General features: G+C 36.8%; 1 protein-coding gene across 3 annotated transcripts in view; it reads right to left on the bottom strand.

Annotated features, from left to right (window-relative positions):
* FAM135A (family with sequence similarity 135 member A) overlaps positions 1 to 21,751 on the bottom strand; it is a 69,088-nt gene that overhangs the window by 19,130 nt on the left and 28,207 nt on the right. For 2 of the 3 annotated variants that reach the window (XM_067467950.1, XM_067467953.1), the window contains exons 4-12: positions 17,818 to 17,897; positions 16,903 to 17,042; positions 15,178 to 15,248; positions 13,845 to 14,018; positions 10,853 to 10,979; positions 9,413 to 9,566; positions 6,107 to 6,184; positions 2,184 to 2,239; positions 655 to 810 (exon numbers count right to left, since the gene is read on the bottom strand). In XM_067467950.1, coding sequence (XP_067324051.1) covers positions 655 to 810; positions 2,184 to 2,239; positions 6,107 to 6,184; positions 9,413 to 9,566; positions 10,853 to 10,979; positions 13,845 to 14,018; positions 15,178 to 15,248; positions 16,903 to 17,042; positions 17,818 to 17,897 — 1,036 coding nt within the window. The remainder of the gene's footprint in view (positions 1 to 654; positions 811 to 2,183; positions 2,240 to 6,106; positions 6,185 to 9,412; positions 9,567 to 10,852; positions 10,980 to 13,844; positions 14,019 to 15,177; positions 15,249 to 16,902; positions 17,043 to 17,817; positions 17,898 to 21,751) is intronic. The other variant, XM_067467956.1, reaches the window with a different exon arrangement.

Here is a 21,751-nt window from a genome sequence, read left to right on the forward strand (position 1 = left end):
TTGTCATGGTTATCACAGGAAAGGTTAAAAACAAAATTATCTCTGTGTGTTTATGTGATAATTTATACGTACCTTCGAATTTTACTCTCCAGACTCCAATCTTTACAGTTTAATTTACAACAATCTAGCTTTCCTATTACCTTATCAACACAATGTCAAGCTAATTCACTACCCTTCCATCCTGCTTGCTTTTATGGCAATTTAGGTTAATTGGGCAGTGCTTCATTCTAAACAGTCTGTATCGAAACTTTAAATTGCTGTGGGCTCCTCAGTCTAATCGTATGACTCATGTACCACTGGGATTCACCTTGAGGAAGGGGATCCAGCTGTAACGTTTAGACCCTCAATTTGTTCTGGAGTGGAAAGGGTTTTGTGGGGGTGGGAAGAGGTGCATTACATGTTTGAGTTTTGTTTTGGGGTTTTTTCTTTTGCATTCCATATAATTGTTTTGAAGGAAAAGGAATTCAAGAAGAGGAATGAATTCGAACCACCATTACCCAATTATCCACAGAGCAATTTACAGCTCAGTTCATAAGCTAGAAATGTAACTAAGATAACTTAGTTTTAAGAGCTAAATTTAATATGTAGTTTAATAAAGTAGCTTTATTACAATAGAACCTGGATAACCCACATCAAGACAAGCAGAATACGTACACGGACTGTGTGATGTTCTTGTGCTAGCAATGCAATGATGTCATCTTGGAAGTGAATAGCTTCGAGAAATTGTCCCCATAAAGCCATCAGAAGTGAACAAAGCTGGGCAAGGTTCATATTTATAAGTTCTGCCAGTTCATCAGGATTTTCCATTTTCTACATGAGAAAAAAACCCAAGAAAACCTGTATTTTTACAAGTATAGGTTCTAAAACTTTCTGAATCCCTAATTTTTTTGACATTTTTTAATCAAGGGCAATTAATTTTTAATGCAAAACTGTATTTAAATTTTAGAACATCGGAGCTTATGGCAAACTCTTAATTAAAAAATCAACCTCTACATGAGACCAAGGTTCATTTAGTCCAAGAATCTTTCCTATAGAGTCAATATCACCTTTTGGCAATCATAATGCCCTTTAAATTTGATTCCATTTAGCTTTAAGCTATTAAGCCACTGATGAATGCATCTTCCAATCCGCCTATTTCCCCCTTTAACCTTAGTTAAGTCTATATTGCTCATAACATGCTGCAGAAATGAATTCTGGAGGCTAATTGTGGCCTTTACCTTTATTCTGAATGTATGAACAAGTGTCTTAAACATGCCACTCATAATTTTATAGAAGAAAATATAACAAAATACATTTTTATTTAATATGTATAGGCGGTGGGAGGGGGGGAGACAAGACTTTGGGAATGAAATCATAATTTGTATTTCATTTTCTATCAGGCCTTCATACCAGTTATGCTTATCTCCAGGTAAGTTATTAATAAATATCACTGAAAAAAACCGTGATAACACACCATTTCACTTTGAAATGTACTTTTAACCAGCTCAAACTACAAGAAGACTTGTTTTCTTGTCTTATGATTACTGTTTGGATGAGTGTGGTAAAGAGACTATGTAGAAAGTTGGAAATCCCAGTATCAGGGTTGATTTATTTGTTTGTTTTGGCAGCAATGATTGCTACTGCTAGTCCTCTTCCACTCTGAGTAATAAGTGTCCCAAATGTGCTGCTCTCCAGGAATGAAAAGGGATTTTATATGATACTTCTTGTGGGCTGACACCCATCTCTTTTTGAAAAACAAAATACAAACCACATGAGACACATACATCTTATCTTGTCGTCTCACAGAATTGCCAATGATGTAATTTTCTCAAGGGCTCTCGAAAGACCTGCAGCACTCTGCAGAACAAGAGTGCTATAGTAATACTCTCTTGATCTCCTTCCTTAGCTTTAAGGAATCCAAAGATTAGATTTCTTTTTCTTGTGCTACTGCACAAGGACTCATTATAATGTTGTGAAATGTATAATGGCGCAGCAATGAAGAGCGAAACTGCCAGTATTTCCTCTCCCAGAATAATGTTCCCAGCTCTCTGTCTACTTAAATATAACCATCCACAAAGAGATAAAACGCCAAATAATAAAAAAAGAATTATTTAAACCACAAAGGGGTCAGCTCTTAAACAACTGCTAACTAGGGATGGGGGGAAACACAGTAATGTAACACTTAGGAAGATTAAGAAAAATACCTTTATTTCTTCACAGAGTTCTGATAGGCGTGCTTCTACATCTACATCTATGTTTTCTAAAAAGATTAGATTGCAGTTAAATTAATATTTCTGTATTGTAAACTACATTTTGTACAAGACAAAGCAAGACCCCATTCAACCAGATCAGTTTAAAAACAAGTATTATTTCTTAATTATCATAGTCATTGTGAAAGCCACTAAAAGATTTCAGCAAAGATCACAATCATTTTTTTAAAGCAAGGCCTCACTTTTGCTTCCATTCATATACTGTTATGAATATTGCCCGTGTGACGTTCCTGAGATCTCTAAATCAAATATTAGAAAGTTTGCAAGACATTACGAAGTTTTATTAAGACCGAATACTCAAGCGTGTTAGACCACCTGCAGCTTGCCGTGCAAATCTTCACACCGGAAATAATTTTTAAGAGTTTATATTTAAAATTCAAAAGATGTTGAAAATTTTGAGATGTCCTTCTACGTGTAGGTATTGTAAGAAGAAAATAACTGAAGCTCTTACCACACATTGGGATTTAACTAGACTCAAAAGGAAATAAACTTAAACTAAGTTAGGTTTATCTAAGTCTCCTTTTATGTTCCCAAACAAGTTGAACTGTCCTTTACTAAATTGCTTCTCTGATTTACCAGAAAAGGTATGAAGAATGTATGGTTTTCTGTGTTATCTTCAGAGTAAATGTGGAAGTTCCTAATTTTTTGCAAGACAGTAGGTAATTTTGAAAAACAGGTTGTTATATAGATATATATGCAAACGACTATCAACTAACCTAATGCCAAAGGCTTTAAAAAGCGTATGATTAACGTAAAATGACCTGAAACTTTTAAAAGAGTGTCAGGATTTTTTTTATATTATACTGATTTTCTTAAAGTACAAGCTGTACCTAAGTAACAAACAGGATAGATTATGTAGGTTTGTTCTTAAGTTGAATTTGTATGTAAGTCAGAACAGAAACTTTTTAAAGTGTAACTCCAGCTATATATATATTTCACCTCTTTTTCTGTCCCTGTGATAATCAGATTTTGGAAAATGTGGCTTGCTGTGGAAACAGGGATTGGTGAAAAAGATTCAGTTTTGTTGTTTATTTGCTCAGTCACTTCCAATTCTTCGTGACCTCATAGACCAGCCCATGCCAGAGCTTCCTGTCGGCCGTGGCCACACCCAGCTACTTCAAGGTCAAGCCAGTCACTTCAAGGACACCATTCATCCACCTTTGCCCTTGGTTGGCCCCTCTTCCTTTTTCCTTCCATTTTCCCCAGCATAATTGTCTTCTCTAAACTTTCCTGTCTTCTCATTATGCGGCTAAAGCACTTCATCTTTGCCTCTAATATCCTTCCCTCCAGTGAGCAGCTGGACATTATTTCCTGGAGGATGGACTGATTGGATCTTGCGGTCCAAGGCATACCTATTCTTAACCATAAGTCGTTTATAAGTCTGATATTTGTAACTTGGGTACTGCCAGTAGTAGTATGGAAATCAGGATGGAAAGATAATTTTGTGTGTTTTTTAAAGGCAATAGTAATTAACGTTTCTTTGGGTCCAAAATGGTCACTCTGCCATCCATACTGAAGATGATATGCCTTCCCTATGTAACCTTTCTTCTTTATGGATACATATATCCTTTTAAGATAGTGAAGTCCATAAGCATGAGGGCTGAATTCAAAGTAGGATAGTGTCAGATTAGCAAGCATGGAAGACCTACAGACCTACATATTAGCAAGCAGTCACCCCTTGATGGGAGGAGCCCTCGGTGCTGCAATGGGTGCTGGCAGGACTGCTGACTGAAAGGTTGACAGTCCAAATCTGGGTAGGAGAGTGAGCTCCTGTCAGCTCCAGCTTCTCATGGGGGGACATGAGAGAAGCCTCCCACAGGATGGTAAAACATCCGGGTGTCCCCTGGGCAACGTCCTTGCACACAGGCAATTCTCTCACACCAGAAGCGACTTGCAGTTTCTCAAGTCGCTCCTGACACACAAAAAAGAAACCCTTGATAGGGTAACTGTTCCAGCCTGAACTTCCTTTTCCACCTCAATTCTAATGATACATTTCAAAAGCAGGAACAATGTGTTAGATAGAAAATGTTCAAGTAAGTTATATTAAACTTAGATACACATTTTAGATGCAACATGGGGGGTGGGTGGGCGGGGACCAACTAATACTTTTTTGGGAGGGGTTTTTCATAACTGTATAAGCTTTCAGTTACTTATACCTATAAGTCAAAATGTAGCAAGCAAGTGGTTTCACACCCAACTTAGGAAATGTATTAATCAAAAGTTGATATCCTGGAAGAAAATGTTCAATTCCCATCAGAATAAAAATAAATTATGTATCCTTAACAGTCATGTAGTAATGCTTTCTTTGTTGAAGAAATCAATGGTCTTTAATCACACTAGTGGGCACAAGCTGAGCTGGCAATGAATCCAGCTGAACAGAGGGACTGCCATAAGGCCCAACAGAGCTTTGGACTCGAGAAGGAGAGCAAGATAAAGAAAATAAGAAGCACAGGAGCCTTCCATTTGGAGTGAAGGCCAAAACATTCCCCAATGGGCTCTATGGCGATCCTTCTATCTAAGCCAGGAAAAATCATGTTCGAAAAGGCAGCCACATTCACAATACGAGTCTTGGTACTTACTACAACCTTTATCATTTCGTCTTGTTTATCAAGGAATTCAAAAGGTACCAGCAGGGTACTGTTCATTCAGAAAAAATAATAGCGATATGTGAGTTCAACGGAGCACTCCAAAAGTGTCATTCTCACAACAGACTTCTTAAAATACTGTGATGAATCTAAACATTCAACAGGACTTCTCCTTCAAGAAATGAAGTCAGCAACTGACGCAGGAAGGAAAAGGCACTTTATGCTATTTATTCCTTCCCTCTACAATTCCAAGTGTCAAATCTCATCCTCTTCTAGAGTATCTTACAATCTCCCTGAGGTTGTTCATGGGAAATACGGGATCCTAAAGGAAGGACTGATAATGAAAAAAAATCTCCTCCCTCCCTTTATGTGGTCACATCCTATTAGTAGAAGTCTAGGAATGGGAAGTTTGGATCCAACTTACTGGACATTCGAACTTAAGATTTTAAGTCTATGGTATAATTTTATCTCATTATTTACAGTTTACAGCAATTTCTGGATTTCAAATACTATATATACTCAAGTATAAGCCGAACCGAATAGAAGCCAAGGCACCTAATTTTGCCACAAAAACTGGGGAAATATATTGACTCAAGTATAAGCAGATGGGTAGGAAATGCAGCAGCTACTGGTAAATTTCAAACTAAAAATAGACACCAATAAATTTGCATTAATTGAGGCATCATTTGATTTAATGTTTCTGAATATTTACATAAAACTATAATTTAAGATAAGACTGTCCAACTCTGCTTAAACTATTATTTTAACCTGCTTCGATGTAAATGAATAATAGAGTAAAATAGAGTAAAATAATAATAGAGTAAAATAATAAAATCATAATAATAGAGTAAAATAATGTAAATGTAATAATAATAATAATAACAACAATAACAATAATAAATAAGACTAAAATAATAAATGTAATAATAATAATAACAGAGTAAAATGATAAATAACTTTGACTCGAGTATAAGCCGAGAGGGGCTTTTTCAGCCTAAAAAAGGGGTTGAAAAACCCCGCTTATACTCGAGTATATATGGTAAATAGAAATTGAACTAGCCACAAAATGAATGGATTTCATCAACACTGAAAGGTCAGAAAGAACTACAAAGAGCCTTGAAAGGAAATTGTTGGGTTGGATACCTTTAGGCTCCTTGCTCCTGTCTAAACACAAAATAAGAGGTAACCTCCACAAACAACAAAAAGAGATGATTTTTATTATTATACAACCCTAATGGGTTATAAAAATAACCCACTTATAAAAAAACATACCTAGATAGGCGTTCCCCTGGATTCGGTGGTATTTTCTTCTGAGAAGGCGTTCATAAAGGACCTGCATGCTGGGCTTCGCTAGTTATAAGGATTGTACACACGACTAGTTACTACACTCTTTTTTTCATTTGTGCTTACTATTATTATTAGTCTTAAAATTAGTAAGAAAGTTTATCACTCACCTAATAATTAGTGAAATTAAAGAAGAACAATTAAAGAATAGAATTTAGTAAAGTCTAAAGTCTAGAGAAGGTGTTGGTGATGTACATTATGTTTTTTAAAAATTAGATTTTTTTTCAAATGGTGTAATTTTTGTTTACTTGTTAAATCAGATTGCCCAAATGCTAACCATTTCTGCTATTAAAATAGTGTGAAGCATATTTACATGGCATTCTTTTTATATATATAAATATATAAAAAGCCAATTTTGAAATTAAAAAATGTACATCAGAAAGCTAAATAAATAGAAGGCAAAAGTGAAAGCAGATAATGCAAGCAATCAAAAGGGTGAGAGAAAGCAATGCTTTTCTGAAGCTTAAATGTGATTTCAGGATCAGTTTTCCCCAAAACCCCACTTGATTCTCAATATTTTGCAACTTTTTTCAAGATAAAAAAATTCTAGATAGATTATACAAGTCAAAGAACACTATTTTTCAGTGAATGCAACTGCGCATTCTGTTGCATGTAACCAGGCCTTAGTGACTTCATCCAGCCTTTTTACACATACATAGTATAGTGTTCACTGAATTACACCCACTGTAATTAGAAATAAGATTTGTTTAGGTTGATGACAGCAATATTAGAACTTAGCAGCCAGGTGTATATGAAGTTAGCAAAAGGCCAAATTAAAATATTGAACTGATTGTTTTTTAAAAAATCAGAAATAAAATGTTAAATACAGAAAATGTCAGCAAACAGAAGCATAATATATAGAAAACTATTTCTTTTATAGGTTGAAATTACTTTTTACAACAGGGTAGAGCCTTACTAACTTCTGGGATTGATGCACTACTTGACGAGAACAGAATAGCATCATTTCAGTATTTTTGTGAGATATTACTGAAATGCACGTATATAATGGAAAAATATTAATGACATTAAGGAGAACAGCTTGCTTTATATGTCAGTATTAGAAAGATATTTCACGACTGCATAGTAGGCATATTTTTATAAGCGAAGAATGGTTACATAAATTGTAGTTTAAGAAATGGAAGAAGAAAATAAATTTTAGAGGGTTGGGTCATGCCCAAACAGGATATATTTATTGGTGAAATTATTTCCATTAACTGAACTGGGAAGGGGAGGCATTATCCCATCTGCACCACAGTCGCCCGTGCAACCCTAAAGCCACTCCAGGGGGCTGGGACCCCCATCTCCCAGCAAATTTCTGAGATGTGAAGAGGGATGGAGAAGGGAACATAAGTTTTCACATACCACTGCGGACAGTCTTAGGCTACATCTGCACAGCAGAATTAATGCAGTTTTACACCACTTTAACTGCCATGGCTCAATGCTATGGAATCTTGGGAGTTGTAATTTTACAAGCCTTCTTCGCCTAAGAGTGCTGGTGCCTCCCCAAACTACAACTCTCAGAACGCAAAGCTATGGTGATTAAAGTGGTATAAAATTGCATTAATTCTACAGTATAGATGAAGCCTTGGTCAGCACTACAAAAAAATCTAAATCTAGATACATCAGTACAAGAGTTCAGAATGCAAGGTTGTATTCCAGAAGGTGATAGAAATCAGGTTTAATAGTCAAGGGTCAAAATAGCACAGCCAGCAAAGTGGCATCATATGCATTAAAAAAGTGGTTCTCAACCTGTGGGTCCCCAGATGTTTTGGCCTTCTAGAAATCCCAACAGCTGGTAAACTGGCTGGGATTTCTGAGATTTGTAGGCCCAAACACCTGGGGACCCACAGGCTGAGAACGAGTGCATTACAAAGATGCACAATTTGGTATAAACTTGAGGTCCACTGTTTCTAACTATTAGTTATGCTGTCTAGGGTAGATGGCAGCTGCAGTCCATTACATGGAAGCAGCAATGTTATGGTTTGCATACTAGTAAGCAATGCATATGTAGCATCATTTATGCTGTCATTTGTTACTCTGTTTAAACCATGTATTAGAGAAACCTACTTTTCAGATGTAATAAACCAAGGTACAGATACTGGCTATGTTTGCAAGCTGTAGTAAACCAAGTTTCTGGGGAATCTTGGCTTACTATGAACAAATATTATGCTTCTCCATGCAGATGGTATACATATGCTTCACTCCTCCCACTGGCATAACCAGCTCAACTAATCAGGATCTGAAAACTAATCTAGGATTACAATCCAGGCTTTGCATTTAGTTTATGATTGGCCTGTTCAGAATAAGAAGTCAACAGCCTTCTGATGGCATTATAGATTTGTTATTCTTATTAATGTTCACGACACAGATCTAATCTAAAGCAATTACTTAGACACATGTGAGATGCCACAGGTGTGTTTCATGTTTCTATTTTGCGGCATGTTTCTCATGTTTCTCCAGTGCTATACTGAACCAACCTATTTTTCATCATCACATTTAAAAAGCAACTTTTCTATAGTCTTTTGAATGTGGGGTGGGGATTAAAAGGGAAAAGGGACCATCAATAGTTCTGTTATGGAGGTCTAACTGGTTTTGCTTCTAACATTGGAAAGAAGGGGTTTTTTTTTGTCGAAACCGATTTCTACAATGACTATTGCAGATTTTTTTTCCTAAGAAACTCTACAACTAAATGTGGCTTCAAGTGTGTGCCATATCTAATGAACATATAGCTGAAGCTATAAGGTTTTGTTGGATTAACGGGACATATCATGTCACCATTTCCCTGACCAAAAAAATGAATAAATGTAGGATTATCAGCTTTTAAACATGGAAATAATGGCCAGGCTTTAAAATATCTTATCTTGTACATCTTAAACTTTGGATTCACCCCCAATGCCTTTCAACAGTTGATAGGATAATGTTTTATAGTTGAGAGGTGCTATATGATAAACATGACATATATTTACAACTGTCCTTTTCAACATCTTTAAATCCTAGTCTCAATTAGACAAATTATGCATCTAAGTTTTTTTTAATAAAGAAGAGTCAACAAAGGAGGTAAATCCAAGTCAAGAAGTACAAGGAGAAAATGACTTTCTACTTTTGTGGGTAGCGTTTTATGCTGTGTTAACCGTAACAGAGATATACCTAATAGTTAAGAAATGCCTTAGAGAAAGAGTAGTATAAAGGAGTCACCAAGAGACAAAAGCAAAGGAAAGTGTTCATTTCACATACCTGCATCTAATTTCAGAGACGTAGGCAGCTCTTTTGATAAAGTAGTGAAATAGCTGTGTAATCCTTTGAACGCAAGCAGCAAACTGGCACAAAGTGTTTGGTGGAGATTGTAAGCGTGATTCAAAAAAGGCTCTGCTATTATAAAGGTGCTGCCCTGGGAACAATTTGTACAGTTATGGAGTCAGCAGTAGTAGCTACACCAGATGCCATTAAAATACATAAATAAATAAATAAATAAATAAATAATATTTATAGACCTTCCTCTCTCCCTGAGGGAACTCAGGGGAGTTTACACATAAAAAAGGCAAATTGGTTCTTGTAAGTTTTTTGGGCTGTATGGCCATGTTCCAGAAGCATTTTCTCCTGACGTTTCGCCTGCATCTATGACAGGCATCCTCAGAGGTTGTGAGGTCTCACAACCTCTGAGGATGCCTGCCATAGATGGAGGCAAAACATCAGGAGAGAATGCTTCTGAAACATGGCCATAGAGCCTGAAAAACTTACAACAACCCAGTGATTCTGGACATGAGAGCCTTCGACAATACAAAAAAAAGGCAAACATTCAATGTCTTTAGCGAATACAAACATCTCAGAACAATACAAATAATACAAGAAAATAACCGTAAACTTATAACAAAAAAGAATTAACATCAAAATGAAAAACAGAATATGAATAATCATCAGGACTTCAAGTTAACACAAATAGGGATCCATGTCCATACACAGCTTCAGTTAACTCATAAAATCCCTCGTGAATTTTGGAAGGTGTCCGGAGCTGCAACCATAAAGCACTGTTGGAGATGATAACGTACTATATGCAAGCTGGACCTTGTTATGGACCAAAATTGGCAGTAACTTAATATACACTTTCTCAGTACTGAGTTTTTTTCACTGAATATAGGACTTACTTCTGAGTATAGTTACTTAATTTAACAAATTGTGGGTGCTCTACACACACACATACATACACAAAACAAAGTGTGTCCTAGGCTCGGCATAAGGCCCAACTACCCCCTTTTTACACTTCAGCTGTATGCCCACCCCAAACCCACAACAGCTACTGGTTTCTTTTAATGAAAATGCACAAAATTGTGAATTAAAACTTCATGAGACATTAAAAAATGGCAGATTTAACAAGCCCTTCCAAATTCCACAAGTCCCCAAATTGCAAGTAAATTTACTGTCACTTCCTATCATCATTTTAAATTAATGTAGGCCAGTGTTGCCCACCATAGGCCTACTAAGGTAAACATGGATCAGATACATTCCCACTCTCACTACTTTAACCAGACCATCTGTTAAACGTAATGCACTCTTCACAGAAAGCATTTGTTCTGTGTGATTGTACTGCAATACATTTTTTGCATCTCAGGTAACAGAAAGATTTATTCCTTTCAGCCCACTCAAAATATTAAAAAGACAAAATGATTACAATCTTACATCAGCTGATAATTGTTTGGAGTAATTGTTGCCAAAGACAACACTTTCAAGAGAAGGAATCACAGAATCCCTATTTTGTGCTGGTGCATTTCTGTTTAGCCATGTATTCTTGATTGGGCGAGGAAAGCTGTAAACAAACGAGAACAAAGTTAAAGCTTTCGAACAGAAGTAAAAGGAGAACTAGAGAGATAAAGGCAAGGAGCCAAATAGCACATAATGAAATCATAATCTCGGCTCTCTGTTTTGTGGATTCTGTACCCAGGGATACACTCAATTTGAACTTCTAAGTTTCGGACAAGCTATATGGACTTTAGATGGATGAAGACGAAAAAGTTGGTGCCTGGAACGCAAATAAATGTGCAACTAGTTTTGAGCAGCACTTTTCAAAGCAGTAGCTCCTGAGGCCCAGGTATTTTTGAAACTAATAGAGCTTTCAAAAGCATTTGGTGAAATGGCAAGGTGTGGGTTCCAGCCAATCTATGGTTTATATCAAGTAAGTGTAAGAGAAAAGGAAACTCAGTTCACATAAATGAACTCTACCAAATTCTCCTGATTTCCTCTTCCTGTTGTACTCCATTTCCAGAAAATCTCTTATTTCTCAGAAGAGTGGGAAGAATGGTGGAAGATATGTTGCTTTAATGAAGTTCCACTTATTGTCCTCTTCTCCAACTTCAAATTCTGGCATTTAGCCAATCTCGTTACTACTTCTTTAGATACCAGCCATTACTTTATCTTTCATATAATATAGAATTTTAAACACTTCACTATTTATGTTGGTGCTGCTCTTTGTGTGTGTGTGTGTGTGTGTCAAGAGCAACTTGAGAAACTGCAAGTCACTTCTGGTCTGAGAGAATTGGCTGTCTGCAAGGGCATTGCCCAGCCCCCCCCCCCCCAGATGTTTGATGTTTTGCCACTCCGTAGGAGGCTTCTCTCATGTCCCCACATGGGGAGCTAGAGCTCGACAGATGGGAGCTTATCCCATTCTCCGGATTCGAACTAACAAACTTTCCGCCAACCAGTTCAGCCAGTACAAGGGTTTAACCCATAGTGCCACCGGGGGCTCAGGTGCTGCTTTAATACAGTCTAAGCAATTGGCTTCCTTGGAAAAGGTTAGTGACTCAACAGAATAGTAATATCCCTTCAATGCAACCAGTAAAAATAAATTCACCATTAAAAAAAACCTTCTAACATAATGGTTCTCCACATGTGAGTCCCTAGATGTTTTGGCCTTCAACTCCCATCCTAACAGCTCGTAAATTGGCTGGGATTTCTGGGAGTTGCAGGCCAAAACAACTGGGGACCCACAGATTGAGAACCACTGCTCTAACATCTAAATCTGATGAAATACTATGGTACTTAAGTATAAATAAAAGAATAGCACATGTGGGAAGAGATTTAATTTAGTTTATAGATATAAAGTGTATACCTTTTAAATAGTGTAGTAGAAGGGACCAGTTTTAGAACATTCTAAGGTCTAGAGACGCAAATTAAGTAATGGAATCATGTCTCACTAGCATTACAAAACTGTGGAACACCTTCCCTCTGCTTTTCTGTTGCAAAGTTGGGCTTCTTTTGAATTATGCTTTGTTAATACAAGAAGAATTTACGTAATGTGAGACTATCTGAAATCTGCCAGACATAATAAAGGTGTAGTGCACTCCCTTTGTCCCAAATTTGCTATTCAAATTTTGCTGTTCCTGGGTGATAAAAGAGAATGGGTCAAATAGTTAGGACAGCAGTGACTAGAGACAGCTATGGCCACTGGACTTGCAAATAGTCAACCAAACAATTCCAGGTGTGTGAGAGATGGTGCAGGAACATATGATTAGAGTACACATACAACTTATGATTTCACATACCCATATATACTCGAGTATAAGCTGACCTGAATATAAGCCAAGGCACGTAATCTTACCACAAAAAACTGGGAAAACGTATGGATTCGAGTATAAGTTGAGGGTGGGAAATGCAACAGCTACTGGTAAATTTCCAAATAAAATAGATACCAATTGAGGCATCAGTAGGTTAAGTGTTTTTGAATATTTACATTAACTGCAATTTAAGATAACTCTGTTCAACACAAAGAGCAGCACCAACATAAACCATTATTATAAACTTCTTCAATGTAAATGTGCTTATGTATCCTTCCAATAATAATAGAGAAAAGCAATAAATGTAATAAAATAATAATAATAGAGTAAAAGAATGGAAATGAAACAATAGTAATAATAGAGTAAAATAATAAATGCAACAACAACAACAGCAGCAGCAGCAGAGTAAAATAATAAATAACTTTGACTCGAATATAAACGGAGGGGGGCTTTTTCAGCCTAAAAAAGGGGCTGAAAAACTCAGCTTATACTCGAGTATGTATGGTGTGTGCGTGTGTGTATATATATATATATATGCATGCACCACCTCCCTCTATTATTGTTATGACATATGCCAATAGCCTAATCATGTACATGCATTCCTCCATGTATTTGTAAGCTTAAAGACCAGAGCTCTATATAAAAACAGAAATTATTGAAACATGAAAGCCTTTTTTTGGCAGCTAAACTTGAAGGTTGTGCTTTTGCTGGACTTGAACAGGTGACAGCGAAGCACTTTTTGGGTCATTTGTCATGCATTCTAGCCCAAATGAAAAAGGCAACCTGTTCCTCATCAAAGGCCAGCCAAAATGAACAAGGCAACGTGTTCCTCATAAAAACCCATTAGTGTTATGTGCTGTTGAGTCAACTTCAATTAATAGCAACTCAACGAAAAGGAAACCGCCAAAAGATCCTATTCATAATGTTCCTGCTCAATTCTTGCAAACTCTGGCTGTATGTAGACATAGTCATTTCAGTACTGCCACTACAAAATACAATTCTAGTATTCCTATTATAACTAAATAACTATTGTTTAAAGAGAAATAAAACAAACAAGTAGTAAAAATGAATTACATTTCATCACGTTACTAATTCAAAGAAAAATAGTATAAAACAATTACCTTATCAATGGTTGGTGAAGAGCAACTAAGGAGGCATGGATTATAACAGAAACGACAGAGAGGTGAAAGTAGTCAAACATGACATTGACATAGTGATGAAGGCCTCGTTGTAAGGTAAAGTGCAACTTTAGTGTTCGGCTGCTAATTAGCTGCAGTGTGTTCAGATCCTCTGGCCTAAAAGAACAAGAGTACCATTACAAAGGCAATTTTGAAAGTAATACAACAATTAAAGACACTTAAACACAAACCACTACTTTTACACTGTGCAGTTTTATTTTTCGTGTCAGGAGCAATTTGAGAAACTGTAAGTCGCTTCAGGTGTGAGAAAATTGGCCGTCTGAAAGGATGTTGCCAAAGGAATGCCCAGATGTTTTGATGTTTTACCATCCTTATGGGAGGCTTCTCTCATGTGCCCACATGGGGGAACTGGAGCTGACAGAGGAAGCTCATCCATGCTCTCTCCGGATTCAAACCTCTGACATGTCAGTCTTCAGTCCTGCTGGCACAAGGTTTTAACCCATTGCACCACCGGAGGCTGCACTGTGCAATTACTTATATGTATGAAACATACTCATCCAGAATTAATAATCTGTTTGATGCACAGGGCTGTGAAAGAAATAGTGGAGTTCCAGCCACTAAAAACATCTGGAATCTCCTATAGCTATGCAAAAGATGCGCTAACATCTGTGAAATCAACAGAATGTATATTCATGGAAATGCCCCGAGTGAATACACATGGGATTAGAAAAAGGAGAGAAATTACAGTGACAAATATAAAACATAAAAATGTTCAAAATATAAGTGATTCACGCCTGGCTGTGTGTGTGTCAGGCGTGACTTAAGAAACTGCGAGTCACTTCTGGTGTGAGATAACTCACATCCCCACATGGGAAGTTAGAGGTGACTGATGGGAGCTCACTCCGCTCTCCAGATTTGAACCACTGAGCTTTTGGTCAACAGTCCTGTCCCATTGCACCACCGGGGGCTCCCATGCCTGGATAATCCTGCATAGTTACTTCTTATGTACACATTAATTTTCAATAACTCCAATAACTTTTATAATGTTTGTATTATTGCGTTACAATCCAACCCTGGGGTTGTTTTGCAGGCAATAAATACAAGGATTTCAAAAATTCACACTCACAGACTTTCCCACTTAGGGGCAACACAAAAAGACAATGGGGTTCAGTATGTGGTACTCTCCACTTAGACTGAAGCAAACAAGAAATTCCTTGCAAAAACTGGCACATACAGAACCCTGAATGAAAAACACCCTTTTTGAAGAAAGTCGACAATATTCAAACAATAAAACAGGATTGAATTTTGAACTTACGAATAATCTGTATCTGTAAAGTGTAGATCTAAAGAAAGCAGGAAGCTCATTTCATTAAGAGATTCTTCAATCTAGGAAACAGATTGAAAAAAGACAAGCAGTATTTCAAACACTCTTATTGTACAATCCTACCTTTGACTTATTCTATGTTTGACTTATTTATTAACATAAAGCTTGCATACTGCTCTTCATTTCTGCTCTATGCTTTGACTGTTCACAATAGCTCGAAATACAGTATGCTATGATAAAAATGAACAAAATAGCAGACACAGCAATAAATAGCAATATTCTTCCATGTCCTCTAGTAGAATACAAAATGTATGTGAATATAAAAGAATCCTATATTTTATTTGAGATACAACCTGCATTGGTACCTATTTCTGCTTGCAGATCCTATCACAAAGGGCTTATATTAAATGCTGTACTCCTACTTCTGCTGGATGGCGATAAGATCATTCCTTAATCTCTTTCCATCAGTAAATTGTGAGTTAAAAGACACACTGTTTTAGGTTACTGCTTGTTAAACTGTGGATCCCGACCCCAAATGGAGTCCCCTTAGCTCAATGTTCGGGTCATGGAAAAATTGGGAAAAGTTAAAGGTTTCTGACACCACTGAGACATGTACACAAATGTTAGGAAAAACGTGTAATGTTTATGGTGGACTCTGTAGAAATTGCTTCAGCTGTACTTCATAAAAAGGAAAATCAGCTTGTTTTGCAAGCCTTGCTGATTTGTTATCAGAAAACCTTTGATTTTCATACTTATTTTATATACCTTTTATATACCATGTTAGGAGCGACTTGAGAAACTCCAAGTCACTTCTGGTGTGAGATAATTGGCCATATGCAAGGACATTGCCCAGGGGATTTCTTCTCTCATGTCCCTGTATGAAAAGCTGGAGCTTTTCATACAGGGACATGAGATGTTTTATCATCCTGTGGGGGCTTCTCTCATGTCCCTGTATGAAAAGCTTTGGCCAAAATACTTCATCTTTGCCTCTCATATCCTTCTCTCCAATGAGGAGGTATTTTTAGATTTGTTTAGCTTCATAACTCATTTCAACAGAAAAGAGGAAACCATGAAAATGAACAAAATCTGGCTACCAGTATTTAAAAAAACTCTAAAATCAGGACAGGAAATAAAAATCAACATTGAAAAATCTGGGGAATTCCAGATAGGAATCAATCAGGGCCAGCTAACATCTCCCAACAAAGGATCCTTCTAAACAGAAACCAGCCAGGCTTTGAAGCTGTAAGTCCATTAAATGATTATCAAAGTGGCCAACTGCAACATTCACACGTACCTTTAGCAGACAAGAATTCTTTCCCCCACCCTGGACATTCCACAGATATATAAACCTCACTTGCCTTGTTTCTAACAGACCTCACAACCTCTGAGGATGCCTACCATCCATGTGGATGAAGCATCAGGAGAGAATGCTTCTGGAACATGGCCACACAGCCCGGAAAACTCACAGCAACCCAGTGATTGTGGCTATGAAAGCCTTCAACAACACAATGAAATATATTGCTTTGAAATTGGGTCCATCATTTTGAAGAACTCTGTATTATAGGGATGCAAACCATTTTTGGGGAAGAGGACAAGGACTATGTCATGTTTGCTCTACTAAAGGTAACCTCAATGGCCATCTGCACAGCTGAAAAAGCAAACTACTGATAATGTTTAAGTATGTTAACAGTAAAGTACACGCAAACAGAGTATTACCTTCCTTTCATCCAGCAGCATTTTAACTTTGAAGATCATAACATCATTAACAGACACCTCCTCATTTTTATAGAGAATCTGAAAGGTTTTACTACAGACTATGTTGTCATGGACTGCCGCTGGAAAGGCAAGATCTGCGCCTGAAAACATAATATGGTTAAGAGGTACTCAAGATTCAAATGTCAAGATTCTGACTCTTCTTTCAAAGTATTAACTGATATTTTGAACAAATTAACATTTATAATAAATAGTTTTGTCAATCTAATCATTTAAGTTTATTGTTGACCAATAATGTTAAGCTTTTTAAAATTAAGGTCTTGGTTAAGTTTACAGACAGCAGCAACATTACCAAACCTAATGCAAATCCTAATGCAAATTTCCAAGAAAGCCATAAAATCATTTGTATCACTTGCAAGCAAACCATAGGGTTAATAAGAAGGCAGAAAATGCAGCAGGATCAGAGCAAATTTTAAAGTACTCCTATGACATCTAGAAGATTTTTTCCTACTTTTCTTAAAAGATACACTGTATATTAAGTAAAAAATTTAAACTGCTTGTTAAATCCAGCAATTTTCATTTTTTTTCATTTCTGTATCAAAGCTATGACTGCTCTAAAGGCTATGATTTATGTCAGGATCTGATTCATATTTTGTGTGATGCACAAAAGAAAGCTATTGGGAATACATGCATGGATGCCTAAATTTCCACTCAGTGACATATTAAAACTGTTTTTACTTGTAAATGTTTACTTTTCTCTGAGACTTTGGGGAAAATGCAATTATGATTACAATTCTTTACTTATCCTGAGATCAGTTTATTAAAAGCATCTCAGATGCCTGCTTAACAAACAAATATTTACCCCATTGACAGTGTTTCTACAATCATTATACAGTAATGAAAAATAGTCACACTTACTGGCTGCATGTAACAAGCTTGCTTCAATTTTGTGTGGAACTCTTGGAGGAATTTTCATAGATACACGAATTTGGTAAAAGCTACAGGAGAAAAAATATTTTATAGAGTACAACTGTTTTATCATGCCATTTTATTTATGTAAAAATCACCCCATTTTTTCACTAAATATGGCTTTCATGGTAGTTCACACAATCCTAAAAAGAAGCCATTACAAAATTTCCAGCATATTATAGCACAGATAGAAGGAGTTAAGACAATTCTGCACCAATAAACCAAAGAAAGCAGAAAATGAAACAATATAGCATAAAAGATTAAAGCCAACTAAATATATTACACATATCATAACACCAATCAAATGTTGATCTCTTTGAGTGCAGAGAGGACAATATGCAGGGACTAAGTTGCCGAATGGACCAGGTTTATAGGAAGCATATAACTAACTGCCTTGTTAAAAAGCTCCAGTGGCTGCTGCTCTGTTTCTGGGAAGAATTCAAATTGTGAATTGTTATCTTTAAAACCCTACACATCTTGGTCAGGCTAATAAAGAGATATGGTCTAGAGAGAATTATCTTGAAAGTCTGTATCTCCCTTTATGGAAGAGAGCTTTCTATCTGCTCCCCATTTGTGAGATCTCTCTCTCTCTCTCTCTCTCTCTCTCTCACACACACACACACACAAATGGGGAGCAGGTACAGAGAAAGCTCTCTTACATAAAGGGAGATATATATGTAATCCTCGAGTTACAAACATCTGATTTACAAGTGACTCATAAGTGAGACAACCGAAAGTGAGAGAAATCTCCCCTTTGGAAAAGAAAATCACTCCTCAAAGTTATAATGGGGAAAAGGTTTATCCACTGAAGCTTTATCACCAATCCTTTTTTCTACAACAAGCCGCATTTTTCAAAATCCAAATATCACAGGGACTAAAAGTGAGTTGAAATCAAATATCATAGGGGTATTAACCCTTCCCTATGCTATCCAAATATATATATATATATATATATAGCAGTTAAAAGATGTACTTGTTTTGACTTACATACAAATTCAACTTAAGAATAACTCTACAGTTATTCACAACTTGGGGACTAGCTGTGTGTGTGTATATATGTGTGTGTGATATATTTATTTCAATTTTTGGATAGCATAGGGAACGGTTAACACCCCTATGGTATTTGATTTCAACTCACTTTTAGTCCCTGTGATATTTGGATTTTGAAAAATACACCTTATTGTAGAAACAAGGATTGGTGATAAAGCTTCAGTGGTTATACCTTTTCCCCATTATATGTGTGTATATATGTGGGTGTATCACACACACATATATATCTGGATAGTATAGGGAAGGGTTCAACATCATGATATAACCCATCACTACAGGATGAATTCAAAATGTTCACTGTGTGATCTTTTTCTTCATGGAAGGAGTCTTCTGTGATCACAGCTCTCCTTTCTTGAACAAAATTGACTATTTAGAGCCAATATAACCAATTTCTTTGTTGACATTCTAGTGCAATTGTAGGACATCCATTAAATTTTATGGGAGAAACAAAGGAAGTATTGCTTTATATGCTGCCCACTATACTGTCACTTCCTGCCTCCAGATCTCCCCGCCCTATTGCAGCTCAACAACTATTTCAAATAATTCCTCCATATTAAAGTACCTCTGATAAATTAATAGAAATTATTCACATCTATCTATGCTTCCACACAGAAATTTTATAAACATTTTGTTACTTTGATGCAACAAATCAACGAAGTTTGGCTGATAATGCTCCTGGTCAGTGCTCCAAGTTAATTTGCATATTCATTAGCATGGAGTTAACTAAATAATTATCTCTTCATAAAATTTAATTAAGTGAGCCTACAAGCAAGCATCTAAATTATGTCGTGGATGGAAATGCCTCGTGTGTTTTTCAGCTTACTCGTCACTGGTAATCCTAAATTCTGGATTAGTTCTCATGGCCATCTTAATCCGTGTATCGCAACAATAAAAAGCAGGTTGACTTCTGGTGCACAATGAAGATATCTACCTTATGATCGTTTTAATATACAAACATTTATTTGCTAATCCTAATATGATAATCCAACAGAGGTCAACTAAGGATAAATATGCCAACAATCTGTTTTAAAGCAATGTAATTTGTTAGACAAAGTAACTGTTAAATTTAATTTAAGGTAATCAACTAACACGTCAATCCCCAAATAAAACAAACCTTGATTTAATCTTGGTATTTAAGAGTATAAAAGCAAAGGAGAGCAAAGCAGGAAACACTATGGTGAGTCAGTCCCCTCAAACTCCTCTGGTAAAGGAGGTCAGTTCCCCCCAAACCGCTCCAGTAATCAAATTTCAACATATCAAGTATGTGTGCCAAGTTTGGTCCACATCCATCAGTGTTTGGGTTCACAGTGCTCTCTGGATGTGAGCTACAACCCCCCCACCCCCACCACCACCCCAAATCAAGGTGAATTTTCCCCAATGACCTGCAGTATTTTTTGCTGGTCATGGGATCTCTGTGTGCCAAGTTTGGTCCAATTCCATCTTTGGTGGAGTTCAAAGTGCAGGTGTACTATAAATCCTAGTACCTGCAACTCCAAAATGCCCAGGCCAATTACCCTCAAAACCCACGAGTATTCAAATTTGGGCATATTGGATATTCATGCCAAGTTCGGTCCAGATCTATTATTGTTTGGGTTCATAGTGCACTCTGGATGTAGGTGAACTACAACTCCTATAAATCCCTCCAGGACCTTCAGTATGTTTTGTTGGTCATGGGGATTCTGTGTACCAAGTTAGTTCCAGGTACATCATTGGTGGAGTTCAGAGTGCTCTTAGTTTGAATGATACATCCCAGTACCTACAACTCCTATAAATCATGGTGAATTCTCCCCAAACCTCTCTAGTATGTTCAGTTGCTGATCAATTTCTCTGTTTGCTGTGTGCCATAGAAAAGAATAGGAAAGGATTAAAGGAGAGACAGTGGGAGGAGTCATGCAAATTCCACACCAATGGAGAGAGTAAGAAACACTGGGATGTCTATGGAGGAAACACATAAAATCTAGGATGAAATATTCCCCGTATGAAAGCCTTCACTTGGGTGGTAGGCAGTATGGTGTTTATGGAGGACATTGGCAGGGCTCTTGTTCATGTTCATGGTGCTCATTAAAACTGACAATGTCATTGGAGGGAGGGCCTTTGGTGTCTCCTGAGTAGTGAGAGCTAAAGCTGTGTGTGGAGGCAGGAGCTTGTCTGTGTAAGTGGACACTCCAGCCACATACACACATACATATTTTCATTTTTATTATGTGTTTAGATAAAAAACAATAGCTTGAATTTATTAAATGAGATTGCAAACTGAAGAGATAATGGGATAATCCCACCAATCCTCAATTTAATGGTTCACTTGTTATTTCTCTCTCATTTACTATGGATGCAGCACAAAATGTAGCAGAAATTGATCATTAAAATTAGTAATTTCAGTTAAAACTGGGGGTTTTACAAGTTAAAATAGAAATGACCTTTGACTTCATTTGACTAGCTAGATGCCTCCAGTAGCTTAACAAACTTTTTCAGTCTCCTATCAGCATTTTACGGCTCATGAAGGAAAATGAGGATTAAAAATGCCAGGCATGGCATGGTACCGTGGTACATAATCAAAATATGTCAGGAAAGCTCATGAGAGATTAAAATAGCTGCCAAGTCAACAGAAACAGGGTCAAACTTTTCAAATCAAGTTGGAAAGGCACACTTACAGTCAAATAAGATGGCAATGGCCCATTTCCAAAGTAATGATTTTAGTTCAGTAAACCTTGTTTATTCAACTGGAAAGGCTCATTGTAAAAATGGGAACCAGGACTCGGACTGGAAATTAAAACTGTGCTTGCGTGTTTCCCTCTATCTCTGTATCTTTGAAACAAGGCTTGTGCTTTGTTAA

This window comes from Anolis sagrei, chromosome 1 (assembly GCF_037176765.1).
Source record: "Anolis sagrei isolate rAnoSag1 chromosome 1, rAnoSag1.mat, whole genome shotgun sequence".
Lineage (NCBI taxonomy): Eukaryota > Metazoa > Chordata > Lepidosauria > Squamata > Dactyloidae > Anolis > Anolis sagrei.